Raw genomic sequence first — 20,719 nt, 5'->3', positions numbered from 1 at the left:
AAGGACACTTCCATTTGCCAGGGACTTTATTTACACCATGTCATTTATTCTTCACAAACCTCCTGTGGCCCAGGGACTAATTAATCCCATTTTATAAGTGAGGAGCCTGCAGTTCATAGAGGTGGCTCAAGGTCACATAATGGCAGAGCAGATCTCACCCGGGTCTGTCAGATACCAGAGTCCATAGTCCTGTGCTCTCCTCTCTACACGAGTCTATTACAGCATCCAGTCAGGGTCCCAATTCTCCAGCTGCTTGGCAAGCAATTTATAACACATGCTCTGGAAATGCAGGTTTGCCTTCTCACAGGGTCTAGGGAAGCCTTAGTAGGGCTCTGCAGTGAAGTGCAGTAAGTAAAGCACAAGTCCATTTGTTACTCACCGTTAACCAACACTTAAGATAAAACATCGCTTTATTTATCCTCTCCGGCAGCTCAAACACACTCCATGGTATCTATTACACGGTGATGTTAATTAAGTCCACAGCACCGCACCTTCTGTGTGCAAGGTTCGCCGTGTCACCCGCTGGTCTCATCTCTCCAGAGGCCTCTGGTTCAGCATCAGGTCTGAGGACAGAAAGAATCTCTGGGAGGCCCGCCTCACCACCAGTGCTGCTGAGCTGAGTATGAAAGTTTACTACCTACACATCCTGCTCAAGCATTGGTCTAGAAACCTGACATGGTTTTCAAGGTCGATATGAGATCATCTTTCAGGGTGGGCAACTGGGTTGGAGGGGTCCTAGAACTCCCCAAATGGCAGAATTGTAGGAGCCTTTAGGGATTGCCTAATTCAACAGGCTCATTTTATAGATGTGCGAACTGAGGTTGGGAGAGGGAGACTTACTTTTCTCAAGTTGCATAAATGCTAGTAGACTGGGATTTGATTCCAGATACTTTTGCTTCTGGTTCAAGCTCTTCCTGATGGATCATTTCAAGATCCCCTTGCCCCCACCCCACTCCACTTGTGTGGTTGTAGAATGGATGCATGTGGAGAAGGTTAGTTCCTTCTCCCCACTAAGTCCATTTCCCCTGAAGTTCCTTAAAGCAATCCCATGGATTAGGCAGAACACTCCTTTTTAATTCCATTCTGCAGGGAAGATTGAGATTCAGAAGGAAGAAGACAGCAGCTGAATCAGGCTTAAATCCAAGCCTCTGAGTTAGCGTTCTTTCTAATAATCACACGGTCTCCTTAAGGCTGAATGAATGAGTGAACAAAAGGCGTGAATGGATGCTAAATGTGCTGAAGAATGAATTTAGCTATGCACAATGAATAAGGCTTAACATTTGAACGTCCCCGTCCTGTGTGTCTGCGTTTCAGCAAAGTCAAAGTCTCAGGGCCCCTGGAGCTGCTCCGTGGAGCAGCGAAGTGTATATTCACAGTGGCGCACTCTCCCCTTCCAAACACCGACCAGGACTCAGCCTACTTTAGAGGAGGCCCTCAGCGAGCGCAACTAAAATTGAACAGAAGAGAATGTTCTGGAATCGTGGCTCTGAACCATTCAGTTCTCCAGGAGCAGCTTGGAGAGGAATTGGGGTATTAAGGAGAGCAGTCTCTCCCTTCCCAACACCATGCCACAGTTGTGTTTTCAACCTTCAGTCGAAGAATGAGAAAGAGGAAAACAGGCAGAAGCACGAAGAAGGCTGAGATACAGGAAGGAGCTGTCAACACGAGGCCACCCACTGATGGGGTTAGGAAAGGGGCTGCTGGTGAGCTTCTTACCCTGAGGGACTGGTCTGGCTGGAACCCGCATCAGCCTTCCCTGGGACTGGGAAGGAGGAGAGGTGGCCCTGACATCCTCTGGGTACAGTCTGTGGGAGGCTGGGCAGAGGGGGTGACGCAATATTATGGATGAAATGTCAAGAGATTAGATAGAATTTCAAACAGAAACTTAGCCCAGGACCTCAAACTAGGAGGCGATATAAAAATGTGCTTAGAATCGACAATGATCTATAATCTAATGCTGAGTTATGCAAACATACATTCCCAGCTACATAAACCCACGTGTCACAAACTCAGATGTAAGGAGGTTACTCACAAAAGCCTCACGCACAATGCAAATATACCAGTACACACACACACACACACACACACACACACTCATGCACTTACATCCATCACAGTCACTTTACCTTTCCTACGTCGCCCAGCCCCTCCCCATCCCCCTCCTTTCTTTTTTTCTCTCCCATGAATGCTCTTAGCCTTAAAGTTTGACAGCTTTCTATATGGGCCTGTAAGCTAGGTTTGCTCCACTTTTCCCAGAAATTTAAGGAGTTGTCCTTATTTATGAACTTCTGGAGGGAAGGGGGTGTGGGAAGATGGAAGGAGGGGCATCAGCCTCGCAGAAATGTTCTGCTCGGAGCAGGCATCTCATCTTCGTGCCCATCATCAGCAGCAGCAGCAGCAGCTGCAGCAGCAGCAATACCTGCCAATCCTCAGTGAATGGTTACTCTCTGCAGGGCCTTTGTCTGGGCCCCGGGACCTGAGCAATGAGTAAGACTGGTTTTGCCATCTCTAATCATCTCACCCCAAGAACAAGGCAAAGTACAGCGGGGAAGATAGAGCTGATAAACAGGAGAAGTGAAATACCAAAGCCATTGCTAAGGGCCCGTGAAAGGTTTAGATAATAGCTCTCTAGAAGCTCAGAGGATGAGTTAGCACTGAGGGCTGGGAGGTCAGGGAAGACTTCCTGGAGGAGGGGTCTTGAAGGACAGGTAGAAACCAGGGCAGCAGACAGAAATGAGAAGTGGCTGGCAAATACAGGTGTTTAATAAATTTTGCTGGATGAATTAACGACAGAACAATCCAGGTCAAAGGCAAGGCGTGGACCAGGTAGGGGACCTTTATGAGGTCTCAGAAAGAGGGGAGAAAATACTGGGAAAGACTTGTCAAAATACTGTTCTTTCCCAGTTATCCTCTCTTTGTATCCTCACAATACTCTTGAGAGTAGGTTGGTTGAAGATTATGTCCCCATTTTAAAGAGTAAGAACCGGAAACCAGCCAAAGCTCTGGGGTAACTCCAGACAGGGCAACGGTTTTTTTTTTTTTTAATGTCATACAGCCAGGCAGTATGAGAGCTGGGAGCAGAATCCTGTATCCCAGTGTCTACATTTTTAAATCCTTCTCCCTTTACAATTTGAATCCTGGGGGCAGGAAGTGGTTTGGAGTGGAGAGAGAGGAAGTCTGTAGGATATTTAGTGGGGAAACTCCCTCTAGCATCTGCTTTTTAATGCAGGAGGTGGGTTAACAGAGGCCTCCTCTGCATTACTCCATCGTGACCTCCTGGCAAAACCTCCTTCTTGTCATTAGAACTCTAAGGGTAGCGCCAGCTCTGCCTGTAAGACAATCGTTTCTCAGCGGTTGTTTCAAAGGCAGAGACTCAGGCACGGAGGACGTGCAGGGACAGACATCTAGCTGCAGAGGAGAACGCCTAGAGCCAGGCTCAGGGGAATAAGGCAAAAATGAGGTCATACACAGGAACAAAGATGAACCGGTGAGCTCCCTGAGGCAGAGGCTTTTTATAACCAGCATTACCTATGTATTGTTCTGTCAATCTTAGGACTGTACACAAAAAGGCAGAGGGGAAAATGGAAAGAATGTAAGCCCTGGAGGTCTGGTGACAACTAGGCTCCTCTACTTAGGAGCTGTGTGACTTTGGACAGGTTCCTTAACCTCTCTGAGCTTCTGTTTCCTCCTCAGGGAGCAACACCTGCTTCATAGGCTTGCTATGAGGATCACATGTAAAACAAAGCAACCCGGAGTGCGGGCCTGGAGCTGAGCAGGCACTCAGCTGGGGCAGAGTAGCAGCTGCAGCAGCAGCAGTAGTAATAGTAGTAGTCGTAGTAGAAGATTAGCAGTAATAGTAGCAGCAGTAGTAACAGCAGCAGCAACAGTAATAGCGGTAGCAGTAACAGTAGTAGTAGCAGATTGATAATAATAGTAGTAGCAGTAGCAGCATCGGCACCAATAGTGATAGTGGAAGCAGCAGTAGCAGCAGCAGAAATAGTAGTAGAATAGTAGTGGTAGTCATAGCGGCACCCATAGTAGTAGTGGTAGCAGCAGTAGCAGTAGCAGTGGTGCTGACAGTGCTGGTGGTGGTGGTAGTAGCAGTAGCAGCAGTAGAAGTAGTAGCTGTAGCCACAGAAGCAGCAACGATAGTTGTTTTTATCCTTATGAGAAGAATGATCTAATTGCCTTGGGCTCTGAAAGTGAATTTGGCCTTCAAGAAAAGACTGCAGATGAAGTATTGGGTTGGCCAAAAGGTTCGTTTGGGTTTTCCTTATATTGCCATTATTCTACTTCATAAAAATAGTCTGAGCAAAATTCACTGAGCTTAATCCTTTGGAGCTATGATAAATCAAAAAAACTTTTTGGCCAACCCAATGAATCTATGTCCTCCATCTGTCCTTTGAGAGCAGAGCCTTGAAGACCACCCAGGACTTCCGACCGCAAGTCCAAAGCCCTCTACCATGCATGCTGCCTTGTATGTGGAGTTGGAATTTAGTTCTGGAGGTAGGGGGAGCTATGGATGAAGTCTGAGCAGTGGAATGTCTCAGAGGGGTCAGTGCTTTGGGAAGATAGATCTGTAATTAGGATCCAGCCATGAGGATAAGCTCAGAATGGAATTGTGGATTTAAGATTTGTCCATTCTTTTGTTCTGCTCCATTAACTGAGTGCCTCTGATAGGTCTGGAGCTGTGTTGGGTGCCATGAGAGGTATGGAGATGAATAACACTTAGTTTCTGCTCTCAAAAATGACATGATAATGAAGGAGGTGACTATCATCTCAGTGAAGTAATTGATACCTAGATAAATCAGCAGAGTGCTAGGGGACACAGGAGAAGGAAGCAGTTCATTACAACTCTGCGACTGGGGAGGATGACGTGGAGTTGGAATATCTGAGCTAAGTCTCGAAGGATTTTCTTTAGTTAAGAAGAGTGGAGACGGCAGACGGATATGAGAAAGGCTGAGCAAGCTAGGCCAGCAGGATGTGGCAACTGACCAGCAGGGAGGCGAGAAAGACACAGAAGTGGCGTGATATCCAAGCTCCTGGCTCGGACGATTGATTTAAAAGAGGTGCCACACACACGGGGTCACGTTTCATAGAGATCGTGGACGCTCCTTTGGAGAGAGGGAAGATAGATTAGAGGAGAGCATCGGAAGGCAGGGAGGTCAAGGAGGGGCTGTTCCAGCACCCCAGGCAGGACATGGTGGTGGGAGTGAAGCGGAGGAAGAGCATGGACAAGCCAGAGGAAGGAAAATGCACAACAATCCTGCCAATAAGTATTACGTCCCCATCTTAAAGATGAGGAAAGTAAACTCTGCTTTAAATGATTCAAAGGACAACAGTAACAAGCGGTGGAGTTGACATGAAAACTCAGGACTATCTGACTCCAAAGTCATGCCATTATACTGCTCGAAGGCAGACGCATCACAGAGGCAGAAGCAATGAGCCTTGGTGACTGGCCGGCTATGTGGAGAGAGGAAGGGACAGGAATTATGACAAGGGCAAGGTTTCCAGCCTGGGCAACGAGGCGGGAAAAGAGGACGCTAACCAAGACAGCTGGTGACAGAGAGAGAAGCAGGTTTGGATTTAAGGCTGACATGGGGGCAGCCAAAAAGAAACCTGAGGTCTTTGGGGAACAAGTGAATTTTAAGCATTAAGGAGTTAAAACAGGTGTCGTAGGAATGACTTCCTGAATTGGTCAGCTTAGTGGTGAGGTTTGGGGTTGAACACAGAGGTAGTGGGATGTGGCAGAGTCAAGCGTGTACCCAGGTCCTGTTCTAGTTATTTACGAGCGGTGGACTATGGGCAAGGGACTTAATTACACCGATACCAGTTTCTTCTTTCTACAAAATAAGCCCTGTCCAGCATGCACCCTGAGTTTGATGAGAGCACATAGAGTTAATACAGGTGAGCGTGCTGCAAGGAATTCCTGCGTTTCAGCTAGCAGTGTATTGGTATGATAACTTCACAGAGATGACCCTGGAGACATTGTAGGGTCAAAAATAGCAGAGAAAGAGACTCCTATACATCTTACTAAGATTTGTTTGTTGTTATTTTAATAAAACTGGTATCTTGAAGAACGTCTACGCCCCTCTCTTTTTAGTCTTGTCAGTTCTGCCTCAATCCAGTCTAGGAGAACGTTGTGTCCAGCACTGTCTTCCCACCTGTTCTGAGCCCCCAACTTACAAAGACACTGATCCCTCTGTGTGACTGTCATTTTGCTAGATACTTCTCTCATTCCTGTCCTCATGGGGGCACGGTTTATACTTCTCTCTGCACTTCATTTGGGAGTGAGAAAAGCTTTGGCTTCAAGGAAAGGGGTTTCCAACCCTGGCAAGTTAAAGGTGGAGGTTGGGGAGAGAGTTCTACTCTATGCCAGGTATTTTAGAGATGTTATTATATTTTGAAAACAGCTTTATTGAGGTATAATAGATATACAAAAACCTGTATATATTTAACGTTTACAATTTGACAAGTTTGGTCATAGGCAGATTAGGTATCTGCCTATGTTGCCATCATCATAGTCAGGGTAACAGACATATCCATCACCTCCAAACATTTCCTTGTTTTTTTCCTGTCTTTTGTTTGTTTTGTTGTTGTTATAAGAACACTTAACATGAGATCTACCCTCTTAACAAATGTTTCAGTGCAAAATACATTACTAACCAGAGGCACTGTGTTGTACATAGATGTCATTATATCTACTTTTCACAATAACTGTGGGAGGTAGGTATTATCATTCCCATTTTACAGATGTGGAACCTGAAGCTTAAAGAGGTTAAATTCTTTGCCCAAAGCCATACAGCTAGTTAGTTAATGGAAGAGCTAGGATTCACACTTCAGTTTACCTGACTCTTTCAGCCCAGGCTGTCCCTATTATGTTATAATGTCTCCCCTATTCTGTCTGTCCTGGTACCCCAGTGGCTGAGCTGAGCCATAAGGGAAATGACCTCTAATCTTGGTGCCCTTAAAGTGCTCGGGAGGCAGGACTCAAAGAAAATATCTGAACAAAAATTGAGGGACACAGTGGGCTCAGCTCACACACTGAGGAGGGAATGATACAACACTTGAACTAGATTAGCTTCCTGGGGTCAGTAACCCAGAAGGTGCCGGGATGGGCCTGGTAAAAACTACCTTGCTGAGCTTCCAGGAATCCTGGAAGATCTAGAAGCTTTTGTATGTCAAGTGATAAATGAAACCCTACCCTGTTGGAGTGCCCAGTAGGGACTCAGACAGGTGTGTGGGAATGAGAGATGGGAAGAAGGTAGGGGTTCATCAGCAGGTGCTAACAAGTTCCTGAAATCTTGACACATACACCCAGCCTGGAAACTTACTTTCTGCTTTTTTTTTTTTTTTAATGGCATCAGTACAGTTTAATAGAATATTGATTTATTGCAAGGTACAATGTACCGTGACATGCCATTCTTTTGTCTGTGTGAGCTCCATTAGTGCGGAGAGCAACTGTTGAATGTTTGCTCTTGTACCTTTATTTCTTCAAAATTCAATCTCTGATTCATCTTTTTCATATACCTAGCTGCCAGACTGGGTCAGAGCAGGGTTACGTCACTGAGCAACTGTTAGAAGCAACCATTACACATGAAGAGAGGGTCCAAGAGAAAGGAGGTGAAAACCTAGAAATTCCTCTAGGATTTGGATCAAGTATAACTAGCCAAACTCTGCAATACATGATGAAAGGATTTGGCCTGATCTTTTTCCTGTTTGGGCCTGATTTTACCTGGAAACTAACAGAGAAGGTCCCATGTAGGGTAGTGGGAAGGGAGCTGGGTTTGAATCCAGGATCTCACTAGCCACATGAATACAAACAAAGTATTTTACCTTTAGGGGTCTTCATTGTCTCACCTGAGAAATGAGAAAATGACACTTATCACAAGAAGCCGTTGGGAGTATCAAATGCGGCAATGGATGTAAAGGCACCTGGCACGATGCCTGGCACACAGTAAATGTTCAAAAATATTTATGAATTGAATTGATGCTCTACAAATGTTAATCACTCCAGATTTCCATGCTTGGCACTGCACTCACTACTTAGGAAAATGAGTCGGGGGCCTCTTAGGCAAGTTTCAGGCGTGTCATTGAATTACAGTGAAAGGACAAAAGCTCATCCTGTGCCCCTCCCCCATTCAGAGGCAACTGGGAGAGTAGCTGAAGGCCTCCTCCTGCTGCGGCAGAAGCAGCAGCAGCAAAGCAAACATCGTCAGAGGCAGGTGACCCAGCCTCTACTGTGGGCTTCAGCACGAAGCATCTGGGTGGCCTCCGGCTTGTGGCTTCTCTGCCACAGCTGTCTCTGAGCCTGTGGACTCATGCAGAGCAAAACTGGCACTGTTTATGGAGATTTGTGTGAGAGCCAGGTAGAGGCCCAGCGTGTCCCTTCCCTCTCCTCCCCTCCTTTTTGCATAATCATCTCACTCTCCTTAGTACACTGGTTTGGTAGCCGGTTCTACCCACTGCGGCTCTATCCTGAGAAGGAAGAGAGCAGACAAGAAGAGAGGCTACAGCGCCCCCTGCTGGGGCTGGGTGGGCTGGTAGCTTCTAGGCAGTTCACCTGCCGGCTTGGTGCTGTCCTCCATCTCAGTGCTGAAACTCTTCCCCTCTAACCTGAGACCATTAGATATAACCTGGCCTAAGAAAGCTAGGGAGCTGCAGATCAGGCTGAGGCCACAGGGAAGTCCACTGGCAACCAGTGTGGAGATACAGACATCCCTTTTGCAAACACATCCTACAGTCTGCCTTATATCCATGTATTTTTCCCTCATAAGGATTGCTGAATGTTAGCAGGTCCATATTCTGTAATTCAGAGACATTTAATGTCACTTGTTTAGTGTTAAATGTGACTTTTTGTACTGTACACTCCACTGTCTGACATCAGGAATGTGAGTCCCATCTCATGCCATTTCTCTTCAGAGTTATAGAATAGGAGGTGATGACACGGAGCATCCAGCATCCCCCTAGAGTGCCTCCAGATGCTCAGTCAGATTCTGCTTGCATACCTCTACTGTTGGGGAACTCAGTGTCTCTCAACGGAGCCCATCCAATGGTCGACAACTCTATTCCCTAGAGGGTTTTCCTCACGTTTGAGCTGAAATTTGTCTTACTGAGACTACCTCCCTAGATTTGGTTCTTACTTTTGGCAACATAGAACAAGTTTGCTTTTTTGGACAAAGAGAATGTCCAAGATGTTTTCTTCAACTTTTTAGAGATTGCGATCTTGCTTTCCTACCCCTGCTCCCTCTTATTTTTCATCTCAGGGATAAACAGCTCCAGTCTTCTCATCCGTTTCCAATGGGAAATGATTTGCAGACCCCTCACCATCCTGGCCACACTCCAGATAACAGCTATCATTTATTGAGCACATTGGCTGACATTCCCCACACCTAAGTTCATCAAACCCACATAACTACTGTAATGAGGTAGACATAATTATCACCATCTTACAGGAAACTAAGATTCGGAGAGGTTAAATAACTTACCCAAGATCACACAGGTATTAAGAGACAGAACCAAGGTTTGAATGCAGCATTAGAACCCAGAGTTGCCAGAGTTGCCACTAGCATGCCTGAGCTTATAAAGCCTGTGATCTAATGAATCAACACAGTTTTTAAAAAGTGGGTCTGTAACTGAGGATATTCTATTGATAAAAAGTTGATGAAAATAAATGATTTTTTCTGTCAATGAAGATTTGCTAAAATGGATATCAGTTCACTCCCAGTAAAATGTAAATTGGAAATGTACTATGTCATTATTTAATATGCAGTATAAATCTATAAAATGATCCACCTTAGCACCAAAAATAAAGGAGGGCCTAGGGTTTCCCTGGTGGCGCAGTGGTTGAGAGTCCGCCTGCCGATGCAGGGGACACGGGTTCGTGCCCCGGTCCGGGAAGATCCCACATGCCGCGGAGTGCCTGGGCCCGTGAGCCATGGCTGCTGGGCCTGCGCGTCCGGAGCCTGTGCTCCGCAACGGGAGAGGCCACAACAGTGAGAGGCCCGCGTACCGCAAAAAAAAAAAAAAAAAGAAAGAAAAGAAAAGAAAAAAAGGGGGGGCCTAAATATGGTCACATTATGGAAGCAGTCTGACCAGGGAAAAGTAGATCTGGACTATCACCTCTGATTTTATGCGATCTGTCTCTATTTATGCCATCTCAAGAGATGCTCTCATTTCTGAAAGCTCTGACACACTGTTGGCTCGTGCTGAGACGGTTGCATTCAAATAAACTCCCCAGGACTCTGCTGCACGAGCTGCTGGAAAGTCAAGCCTTGACTGTTCTTCCTTATCTTCATGACAGAGTCCCTGACAGCAAAGTGAGCGTTACACCAAATTGGGTCAACCAGCTGGTTCTTGAGGGAGTGAGAGACCTAGAAGGAAAGGTGCCAAGAACACCCAGAGGAACAGAGGAGCTGCAGAAAGCACTTTATTTGTGTTCTTCTGGGCAACAAGAACCCAGGGGAGAAGCTGTATATACAACACAACATTTGTAGCCGACTAACATATGGTTCTTTGTTTTCATTTCTGAAAAGCAATAAGCAAAGGGAGCATAAGCTTTGCTCTCAATTTTTGCAACAAAGTTTGAAAATCTCCAACCCAAAACAAAAGAATGCTAAACTGAAGCTTTGTGCTAAAGGCCCTCCCTCCCTTGAGCCTCTCTTTCTCTCCCTATCTCCTAATCCTTATTTCCGGGAGGTCATTTTAATTAGCAGGCTGTCATGGTGACTCAGCCTGCTGCTTCACAGACAGGCAGGGAGCCGACTCCCCTGGACCCATTCATCATGAAAGGCACTTTACTCCGTAGAAAAATGCACAATTTTGAGCTTGGTCCACCTTGGGAATTGCCCCTGCTGTTGTTTTATTTTATCATCCCCACCTGCCTCAGAGTGCATCCTTTTGTCTTTTGCATCTCCTGTCCCTGGCGGTCTGCCTCCTCCCCCCTGTTGCAGATTTTCCATGTCCTTGTCTTCAGTGGTCAGGTTTGATCTCAGACACCAAGATCTAGAGATCTTAACCATGAGAGACCTTTTGGAATGTGTGTCTATTACTTTTTGTTTTAGGAGCTAAAGTTTCAATGAAACGACCCAGGTCATTGGGACATAGCTCTCAGAGCAGTTTTCTGAAGTTGCATGCTGGGGTTTAGGGGAGTCAGGGAGCATGCAGCTCATAAATTAACCGTATGTCTAAGACCATCGTGATCTCAAAAATTCTGTCCCATTGTTCCCAACAGTGCATTTGTCTTCGCGTTGTACGTGTTGTTGCTATTGTTCTGGGTCAGCAAATGTGGACACCGCACTTCTAAAAGCGAAAACTGTAGCCTAGTCTAAAAGGTAATCATCTGTAGTAACGGCACAACTTAGAACAGTAAAGGGGCTGGAAAGCAGTGACCTGAGAAGGGACGTGTGGGTTTTCTCTTCCTGTGAGGGTCTCTATGTTGTGGAAAATAGCATCTGTACTCATCTGGTTTGAATCTCCTATTTTGTTCTTAAGCCTGAAGGTGAAGGCTCACAATTGATTTTCCACTGGTAGAAGGGAAAATCGATGATGAAATTTCTCATGTTTTCCCTTCCCTTTCACTAGCTTATACATTATCTCACAGCCATCATCTTGGAAACTAGAGAAGGGTGATTAATTTCATGCCCCAGCAGAAAATGCATGCTCCTGCCACCACAAGACCTCCCCGGACTCCACGTCCTTAAAAAGAGTTTGAAGGGTCTTTGTGGTTCACTGAGCTCTTCTTGCCCCCTTTGCTGTTGGGGTGGCTGCTGGCTGGGCCCCGCAGGAGTGGGTGCTTGTAGGGGGGGCGTTCTTTCCTGTAAAGGGGGAGATAACAGAAAGAGAGAAGAAAGACAGCACATATACACGCTGTACTGCAATCATTTGTGTGCATGTCTATCTCCCCCCACTGGACTGTGACCTCCGAGGAGCAGTGGCCTTGACTTCCTCTTCTCTGCATCCCAGGAACCCAGCCCAGGGCCTGGTTCAAAGCAGGCAGCATGACTCAATGGAATGACTGTTAGATGAATGGATGGATACGTTGTATCATTCTGGTTCTGGAGAAAACCTAACTGTCCTATAGTTACAAGTCTTCCACACTTCCAACTTGATTCTAACTCATTCTATCCATTTCACAACGGGATGGGCATGAACCCATAGATGAATTGCAGCTTGGCAGATCCAGGGAGCTCATTCCCTTCATAACCATCATGGGCTCCAGAGTTCCCTTTATATTTCTCAGTATAGCCTAATTATGGCATTTCATGGTGGGTCTGTCTCCCCTACAATCTTGGGGGCTCTCTGAAGGCAGAGATGTGTCTAGTTCATCTCTGTATCCCAGCACCCAGCACCCAATGCAATACCTTTAACACTACTCTTCAGCAATTATTCACTGTCTGTTCTGCTCACACACTAGGCTATGAGCTTCTGATAGGCAAGGACCCAGTTTATCCAGTTTGCATTTTTCCTCATACGGGGCCTTGTTTGTGTGTTATGTTGTTGAGTGACAAACTGATGTGCCATTCATTCAAGCATTGGGTTAAGATTTATTTGCAGCGGAAAGATTAGCCAATCCAGAAAGAACTGAACTGAATTCCCTGGTCAGCCATATATGAGAGGGACGACCCTGAGCAAGTTGTTTAACTTCTCTGAGTTTCATTTACAAAACGAGGATAAAATATTCCAATCTTGGACGGTGGTGTGAGGTTAAATGAGATAATATGAATAAACTCACCTAGCATCTTCCTTTGCCTACTATAACTTACAAAGGCATGGTGCTAGGTGCTAGGTTCTAGGTATGGTCCACTGTACTCTGGAGATGACAAAGCTGAGTCAGACGTTGATGCTGCCCTCAGGCTGCTTACAGTTTCGTAGAGGAGACAGTTATACAAAATAATTACAAAAAATAATAAAGAACTATAATGCATGGAAGAAAATGGTAATGCCACAAATATGGGAATCTCTTGGGCTGTTTGATTTAGGATTCAAGATGTGACTTCTTATAACCCATGATGCTCTGACCCTGGAGTATCATTTTCCTTCATTGCCGATGAGTCATGAATAAGGTAAAGACAGAACAGGTGGCAGCACACAAAAGGGACACCTTGCCCTAATGTAGCTCCTCTACCAGGAAGCCTCACTGTCTAAAATTCCACACTCATGAGGGACCTTGCTAACATAGGAAGGCCATCTAGCATGGGTGAGGTACACCTAGATCTTAGTACCCATCAACAGCCTGGAACATATGCTGGAATGTTGTTTACAGGCGACGTGATCTTGAAGAAGTCCCTTTTTCCTCTAGCCTCTGTTTCTTCATTTCTAAAATAGTAGAGCCCATGTCCTTCCTGCATCATAGGCTCTGGTAAATGGGGTTGGGGAAGAGTTTTGCCAATTACAAGGTGTCATTCATATGTCACTGAGAGTGCAGGTCTTCACACCCAAAGGAAGCATGGGAAATAAGTTGGGTTTGTTTCTTTGCGGGTGAAGCCCAGGTATGATCACAGGTGGGGCAGCCCCAGGCAGATGGTGTGCGTGAGGAGAGGGTGTGCAGTGGCTGGGGAGGAGTGTGAACGTGCAGAATGACTCTGGGGCCATTACAGAGCCAAAGAGCACCTGCAGCTCAAGATGGGGGCACAGAGAGAGGCACTGGTAGGCAAGCATCTCACACCTGGGCCCCACAGAGATGCTCCTTTTCCTATCCTGCCCTCCAGACTCACCTCCTTTGGGAAGCTGACTCCCCAGAAAGTAAGCCTCTCTCTTCCAGAGGCTTCTGCAGCACTTTGTGCCTAATCTCTTAGTACACCACTTTCTAGGGAGTTCTTTGCCCAGCTATTTTTTTTTTTTTTTTTTTGCCCAGCTATTTTTCTCACGGGACTGTGGGTTGGATGCATTTGATTTTTCTCTACAATTCCTGAGTGCTATGGAGTAGATGTTTGAAGGTTGTTTGATGAATTGAATGAATTTTTAGTCCCATCTTTATCACCTCTATCGCCCTAAACATCCTGGCCTGTCATTGCCTTAGAATGTGTCTTTTCAGGTTCAGCTCCCTGCCTTTTACAACCTTTCCCTCAACCTGGAATGCCCTCTCTCCTCTTTCTGTTTCATCCATTGGAATTCTACATGTCCTTTGAAACCAAGTTCAAGCCCCACTTCGTCCATGAAGCCTTCCTGGGATACTCCTGCTGGCTGCCGAATGTTTGCCAGATGGTGTGGGAGAGTAATTTCTGATTGGGTCTCACTTTTCACTATAACACGAAGGGGTTGAAGTAGATGATTCTTAGGGGCTTCTTCAGTTCTACCATTTTATAATTCATACATTTAGGGCTTATTTAGGACCTATTCCCAGCTAGGCTCTGCACCTGGCACTAAGGATACAGGAGTGATAAAATAATTCCTCAAGGAGCAGCCCATCTAGTGGAGGAGCCAGACATGCAAAGATGTCACAGCATGCAAAGATGCTGTGACAATACGCTATGGGACGTACCATGCACACGTGTGTGCAAAATCAGTTCGGGATCCAGCAGAGAGGAAGGAGCTCTACCTCAGGTGGAGAGCAAGGACAAAAACACAGAGGTATGATGTCTGGACTGGGCTTTGAAAGATAAGTTGGCATTTGTCATCTACAGACAGTAAGGGAGAACATTCCAGAAAGAAGGAAAAGGATGAACATGGAGGTACGACTTGCTGACTGGGGTATAAAGTGGTAGAAAGCAGGTGGGGTGGAGAAGGTGCTCACAAGGGAAAGGTGTGTGCTAGGAGGCTGCATATGAAGTTTTAAATGTAGGCCAGGGCCTTGAACAGCCAGAAGATGAACTGAAATGGGAAGCCATGGACGGTGTTTTGAAAGAGGGCACAATCTGAGAGGTAACTGAGCGCATTTACACATTGCTCAGTATTGTTTGCTATCTTTGCGTGTGTACATGCTTTCTTCTCTGTGCATCTGAGCTCCTGATGGGCAAAGGTCATCTATGTTCCCCCAGCATTCACGGCAGGGCCTGCCACATGGTGGGCTCCAGTGTGATGCAGAGCTGATGATTCCCACCCCCATGCCCCGCACACATATGCAAACCCCAGCGTGGAGGCAGCCCACCGGCACTGAGCCTGAGGCCACCTTACACTTAGAGGCCCACCCTCCGTGCTCATGCTCTGTCTCTGCACAGAGGCTTACCTGGCCTGCTCATTTCCCCTGTCTAATTTGTATGCACCTCGCTGGGGCATTTTGTGTCACTGTGGTCGAGATAAGTGTGGGGTCTCAGCTCTGGTCATCAACGCCATGTCCCTGAGCCTGCACTCTCAGCCCCACATCCTGGCCTCCCCAGGGACCTTCCCCGAAGGGTGGTACAGCACCCAGGGATGCTGACAGGCTCCTTCCAGCACGTGGGTGGAAACTGACACAGTATAATTATCCGTAGACATGAGAGAAAACAAAGATTAATTTTGAGTCAAAACATATAATTTTCCTTTAAAACCAGAACTGCTCTTTCATGTATGTTATTTGATGCTTGGGTGGAAAATAATACAAAAATGGGAAAGTATTCAAGTCCCACATCAGAGCCTTGTATCCTCCTGAGATTCATTTTTTCAAGAACGGCTGACCAGTTGAGAGCTAAGACATATTCATAGTTTGATGAGGTAGAGATGTGGGGATGGAGAGAGTTTTTATTTTGTTTTTCTTAGGCGAAGGGTGGGCGCATTTACCACAAGTCCTCAAGGCTATGAACTTTGAGGAATGAGCTCTCCAGCTCTTCTCTAACGAGGGCTGCAAAGCTCAGGGAAATGAGGTCCCGTGAGCAGGGCCCTGAACTCCCCTGAATGCTTTAGACCCAGTTTCAGGGTCCTGCCTCCCCCATCTCAAAGAACTCTTCACTAACTGATGCTGAGACCACCAGGCTGGGGATGGTGGGGCCTGGCTCCAGCCATGGCTGTGGCCAATCCTGTCTGCTCCCTGGGCCTCAACACCTCATCTGCATGATGATGATGGCTACTCTCCCTGGGTGTCAGCACCATTTTACTGACAATGCAACATTCAAGAACAAAGTGGGAAAGGGTCGGGATAATTTTATTCAGGCTGACAGAGGACCTGAAAGAGACAATCCCCAAATTAACTTGTAAATGAGATTCTAACAATTCTTTTGAGTTTTACAGAGCTTTAAATTTTTAAGAACATAGCCAATGACTTCTAAGGATGAATTGAGCACCATTCTCTAGAGGTGAGCTCTTCAACATCGGGGTCACGCCTTAATCATTTAATTGTTCAAGCACCCCCTCTGCCCAGACACTTGGCACAAAGTGTTGTTTTCCCTAAATGAGTGAATGAAGGGATGTATACATGCACGCATGCTCAGGACAGCCTAGGCACTGTGGGAGCACAGAGAAGAAACACAGATGCTCCTTCTGAAGACTAATCCACCAGGATGGGGGGGAACAACCTGAGACAAAGTATGAGTCAGAGTACATTGTGTTGCAGATTCCTTGTGGAGCTGGGACTCAAGAGGTGGGACTCCCAGCCTGATGGGACGTGGGTGCTGAGAGATCATCCAGCCCAAACAGAGACGACCAGGGACTGGCCCCAGGCTGTGACGAGCTGTCTGGAAATCTGGGACTGCACCCCAGAAGCAAGAGGAGATGGAAACATTTATTGAGCACCTACTGGCGGCCAGGCACTACAGCACGCTTGTATCTAATTTTTAAAACCATCCTTATTACGCCCACTTTAGGTAGGAGGAGAAAGGTTTCATGAGGCCAGGAAGCTTGCCTAATATCTCACAAGCTAGCATGAGCTTGAGACAGAATTTGAACCCACACTGAGGTGGAGCTTAGCTGGACTTCAGTCCAGCTTTAGAATCATAAACGCCTAGGATCAAATTCTGCCTCTGCCAAAATATCTTTGACCTCAGGCAACTCTCGTCACCTTTCTGAGCTTCCTTTTCCTCATTTGTAATATGAGGAATAAATTGTCTAGGAGGACTGAATAAGACCATATGCAAAAAGTACTTTGCTCAGTAAATAGTAGTGATTAACACTGTGTTTTGTTATTAACAGGTAGGGAGGAAGGTGCATCAGGGCAAAAGCCCTGAGACAGCAAAGCATTTGGGCAAGGTCATGGGCAAGGTCAGTGGGAAGGCTGGTTTGGCAGCAGCAGTAAGTTGGATGTCATCATGTCCTTCAAGGAAGCTGGACCACTAGGAGAGTAAGAGATGAGGTCAAGAGGTAGGACGGGGCCAGCATATTCCAGATGCCACTGGGTGTCACTGCCCAAATGCTCACTGGGCTCACCGCCAGCAGTCATGGGAACACCCAGCACTCTGGGCTCTGGTCCAGCCCTCAGGAAGGACACTCATCTCCTAACCTTCTTTCTTCACCAGCTCAAGAAGGCCCCAGCAGAGGACCTGAGGGGAAACTTCTCAGGGATGTGTCTTCTCAGCCCTGAGCCTTTGCATCTTGACAGAAGGGGACTCTCATGTGCTCGGGGTACATACATGCCTGGCACTGTGCAGGGTGCTCTAACACACATCTCTTAATAATCTTCTAAGTGAGCACCACTGTCCCCACTTTACAGATGAGGAAATTGAAGGATCAGAGACCTTATGAGCCTAGATGACATAGGAGCTATCAGATGAAGTAGCATATGGAAACACCCAGACTAGCTTGGAACAGTGGCTGGACTCAGCCTCCCAGCAACTTCCATCCCTGTCGGTTCCCATGTTAGACCCAGAAATGTGACCAACCCCTCACTGTCTGACCCCATAATTATACTTCAACTCAGGAAATGTGCTGTTAAGCCCTTCTGCTCCGTACACTCTCTGTGGCAGGGCCAATCGTCTTTCCCGTGACACAGATGGGAAACCGAGGGACAGAGAGAGGCTAAGGGAAGCTGCCCCTAACAAGAAGCCAGTTAAGCAGGACGTAAGGCCCTGCTGCTCTGCTCAGCACTTACCGCAGCCTTGGCATGGGGGTCGTCACTTTCTCCACCATGGGGTTCAGCCGGTAATAATCCAAAAACGTTCTCGCCACGTTCTGCCCCAGCTTCATATCTGCAAGGGTGGGTGTTAAGGAGCAACTCTGGACTAGTAAGAAAAGTGAGAACAGTCACAAAACAGTATCACCACTCACTCTTCTAAGTGTTGTATGGACTGTCTTTTTTGATGTTCACGAAACCTTAAATATTATTGATAGATACTATTATTTTCCTCATTTTCCAGATGAGGAAACTGAGATGTGAAGTCCAATAATTTGCCCAAGGTCACAGAACCGGGAAGGAGAGGAGCCAGGATATGGGTCTAGGTAGTCTTACCCCGAAGCCTGTGTTCAGAGCTTTTAGAACCTACTGCACCCCTTTGGGAATCACTGGGCTTCCATGGTCTGCCTTCAGGTGGCTTGGGGTGGAGGCAGATAAGCAAGACCCGAGGGCAAGAGACCCTTTGTTGCATATAGACCAGGGCCTACTTGACCCCGGGGATTAGTCACCTACTTTGGTAACCTTGGGGACAATGATAAAACCCTCTCACCCTAAACAGTATCCCCGTTCCACCTTGAAATCTACCAATTACGAATCCTTAGGGTAAGCGTTCGTGACCTGTTAAAGTACAAACTCCCTGGGGAGGGAAAAAGGGTCAATTCCATATTGACCATTAACATTTTAGTATAAATTAGCACAGCAATCATCTATTCAACAACATGGAGCATATGCTTTCTGCATTATCTATCATAACTCTGGGGCTTCACGTGAGCTGTCTCCTCTCCCTGAAGTGCCTTCCCCTTCCCTTTGGCTAATTTTTAACTATCAATTCTCCAGTTAGGTGATGTCTCTTTAGTAAAGCCTCCCACAGTACTCCTCTCCCAGGTCTATGATTGGTGCCCTTGCCCCCTACTTCCGTGGCTTCTGAACTGACTTCATTCAAAGCACTTATCTTTTATCTCATATCTCTCAGCTCTGAACGTCCAGGCCATCACCAACTCTTACCCAAGGGACCTCCTATCTCTTCGGTTTCTCCACTTTTCTCCAGGTCCCTGCTGTTCCCCTAGAAAAGGCCAGCACCATCTTTTCCTTGAATTGCTGTCATCCTGTCCTAATGGCCTTCCTGCCATAAGAGTGCCTGCCTCTACTCCATTTTCTATAACTTTGCTAGTGGGGGTGGGGTGGGAGGGTAGTCATTCTAAAACGCAGATCTGACTACGCTACCCAGCTGAGTAAAACCCTTCAGTGGCTCCCAGTTGCCTGTAAGGTTCAAATTTTGGAACTTGATCTACCGGGTCCTTTGTAGTTAGGTCTCAGCTTTGTGTTTGTTGCCTCCCACCTTCCACCCCTCGACCTTCACGCTCCAGTGATACTGAACTTCTTCTACCTCCAGACCTTTGTCCATTCCACTCCATCTTCCCAGACCAGTCTCCCCTCTGCCCACAGGCCTTACAGGGCAGACTCCTTCTCAGCTTCCAGACACCTCAGTTTAGTTGCCCCTTCACTGGGTACCACTCAGCCACCATTCTACCCAGGCTCGTGGAGGTGGGCTAGCATCTGTGGACAGTTGAGTGAGTTCTCACCACTCTCTTCAAGATGTCTCCAAGCTGGGGTTGGATGTGGCCCAGGACGTGAACACCAGCATTTATGTAATGCCTGGCATCACACGGGCGCTTTGCTTACATACGCATTTTAAAAAACCCAGGGAGGAAGGCATTTTTATCCCCCCTTTGCTCTGGGAGGTTAAGAAACTTGTCCAAAGCTATATAACTGGAAATGGTAGAGTCAAGACTCCAATTTGGGAGTGTCTGACTCCAGAACCGTGAGCTTTCCACCACTCCGGGCTCTTTCCCAACTTAAAAGCACCTTTTCTGTCAAGGGCTGAGTCATCCCAGGACAGTGCCTGGTGGGAGAAGGAGAAACGCCAGACGAGTTGTTTAAGACAGTGAGACGTGCCGCAGGCTTGCTGTGCTCTGGGGCTGCCACCTGCTTTCTTCCTCTGGTTGTGACCGACCTTCTCTGTCCCCTCCTTTAAAAAGTTCACAAGCTGGTGTCAGGCATGGGCTCTCAGACCAGCAGACCCTGGAGGCAGTCTCACCACCAGGGCCTGCAGAAGTGGCTGGCTGCTTCAACCTAGCCAGGCTCTGGCTGGCTTGGGGTGACCAAATCACCATTGCGTGTGTCAACAGTAAGAGCTGCAGGGCTTCCCTGGTGGCACAGTGGTTAAGAGTCCACCTGCCAATGCAGGAGACACAGGTTCGAGCCCTGGTCCGGGAAGATCCCACATGCTGTGGAGCAACTAAGCCTGTGCGCTACAACTACTGAGCCTGCGCTCTAGAGTCCGCGAGCCACAACTACTGAAGCCCACGTGCCACAGCTACTGATCCCGTGCACCTAGAGCCTGTGCTCTGCAACAACAGAAGCCACCGCAATGAGAAGCCCATGTGCCACAACGAAGAGTAGCCTCCACTCACCACAACTAGAGAAAGCCCGCACGCAGCAATGAAGACAGAGGAAGGGAGAGGTTCCTGTGGACGGGGCTGAAAGACTGTAGTAGAAGTTTTGGAATCAAATGTACCTAATCCGATTCCGAATCCTGGCTCGGCCACGTGCTGTGTGGGGCAGATTGTACTTTCCAAAGACGTCTGCAACAATGTCTCCCATCTCACCTGTTATTCTATGATGTGACATTGACACTCCCTCCACTGAGAGGTGGCATCTGTATCCCCTCTCTCTGAAGCTGAGTGGGCTTAGTGACTCACT

At 47.1% G+C, this 20,719-nt stretch overlaps 1 protein-coding gene across 2 annotated transcripts in view; it reads right to left on the bottom strand.

Moving 5' to 3' along the window:
• Nucleotides 1-368: 368 nt before the first annotated feature.
• LOC115860494 (AGBL carboxypeptidase 4) overlaps nt 369-20,719 on the bottom strand; it is a 1,403,751-nt gene continuing 1,383,400 nt past the window's right edge. Inside the window, exons 12-13 of one of the 2 annotated variants that reach the window (XM_060305765.1) lie at nt 17,936-18,032; nt 369-563 (exon numbers count right to left, since the gene is read on the bottom strand). In XM_060305765.1, coding sequence (XP_060161748.1) covers nt 455-563; nt 17,936-18,032 — 206 coding nt within the window. In that variant the 3' untranslated portion in view covers nt 369-454. Of the gene's footprint in view, nt 564-10,506; nt 11,817-17,935; nt 18,033-20,719 lie in introns of those variants that run through there. The other variant, XM_060305756.1, reaches the window with a different exon arrangement.

This window comes from Globicephala melas, chromosome 1, assembly GCF_963455315.2.
Source record: "Globicephala melas chromosome 1, mGloMel1.2, whole genome shotgun sequence".
In the NCBI taxonomy this organism is placed as follows: Eukaryota; Metazoa; Chordata; class Mammalia; order Artiodactyla; family Delphinidae; genus Globicephala; species Globicephala melas.
This window is presented reverse-complemented; position numbering and strand designations above follow the sequence as displayed.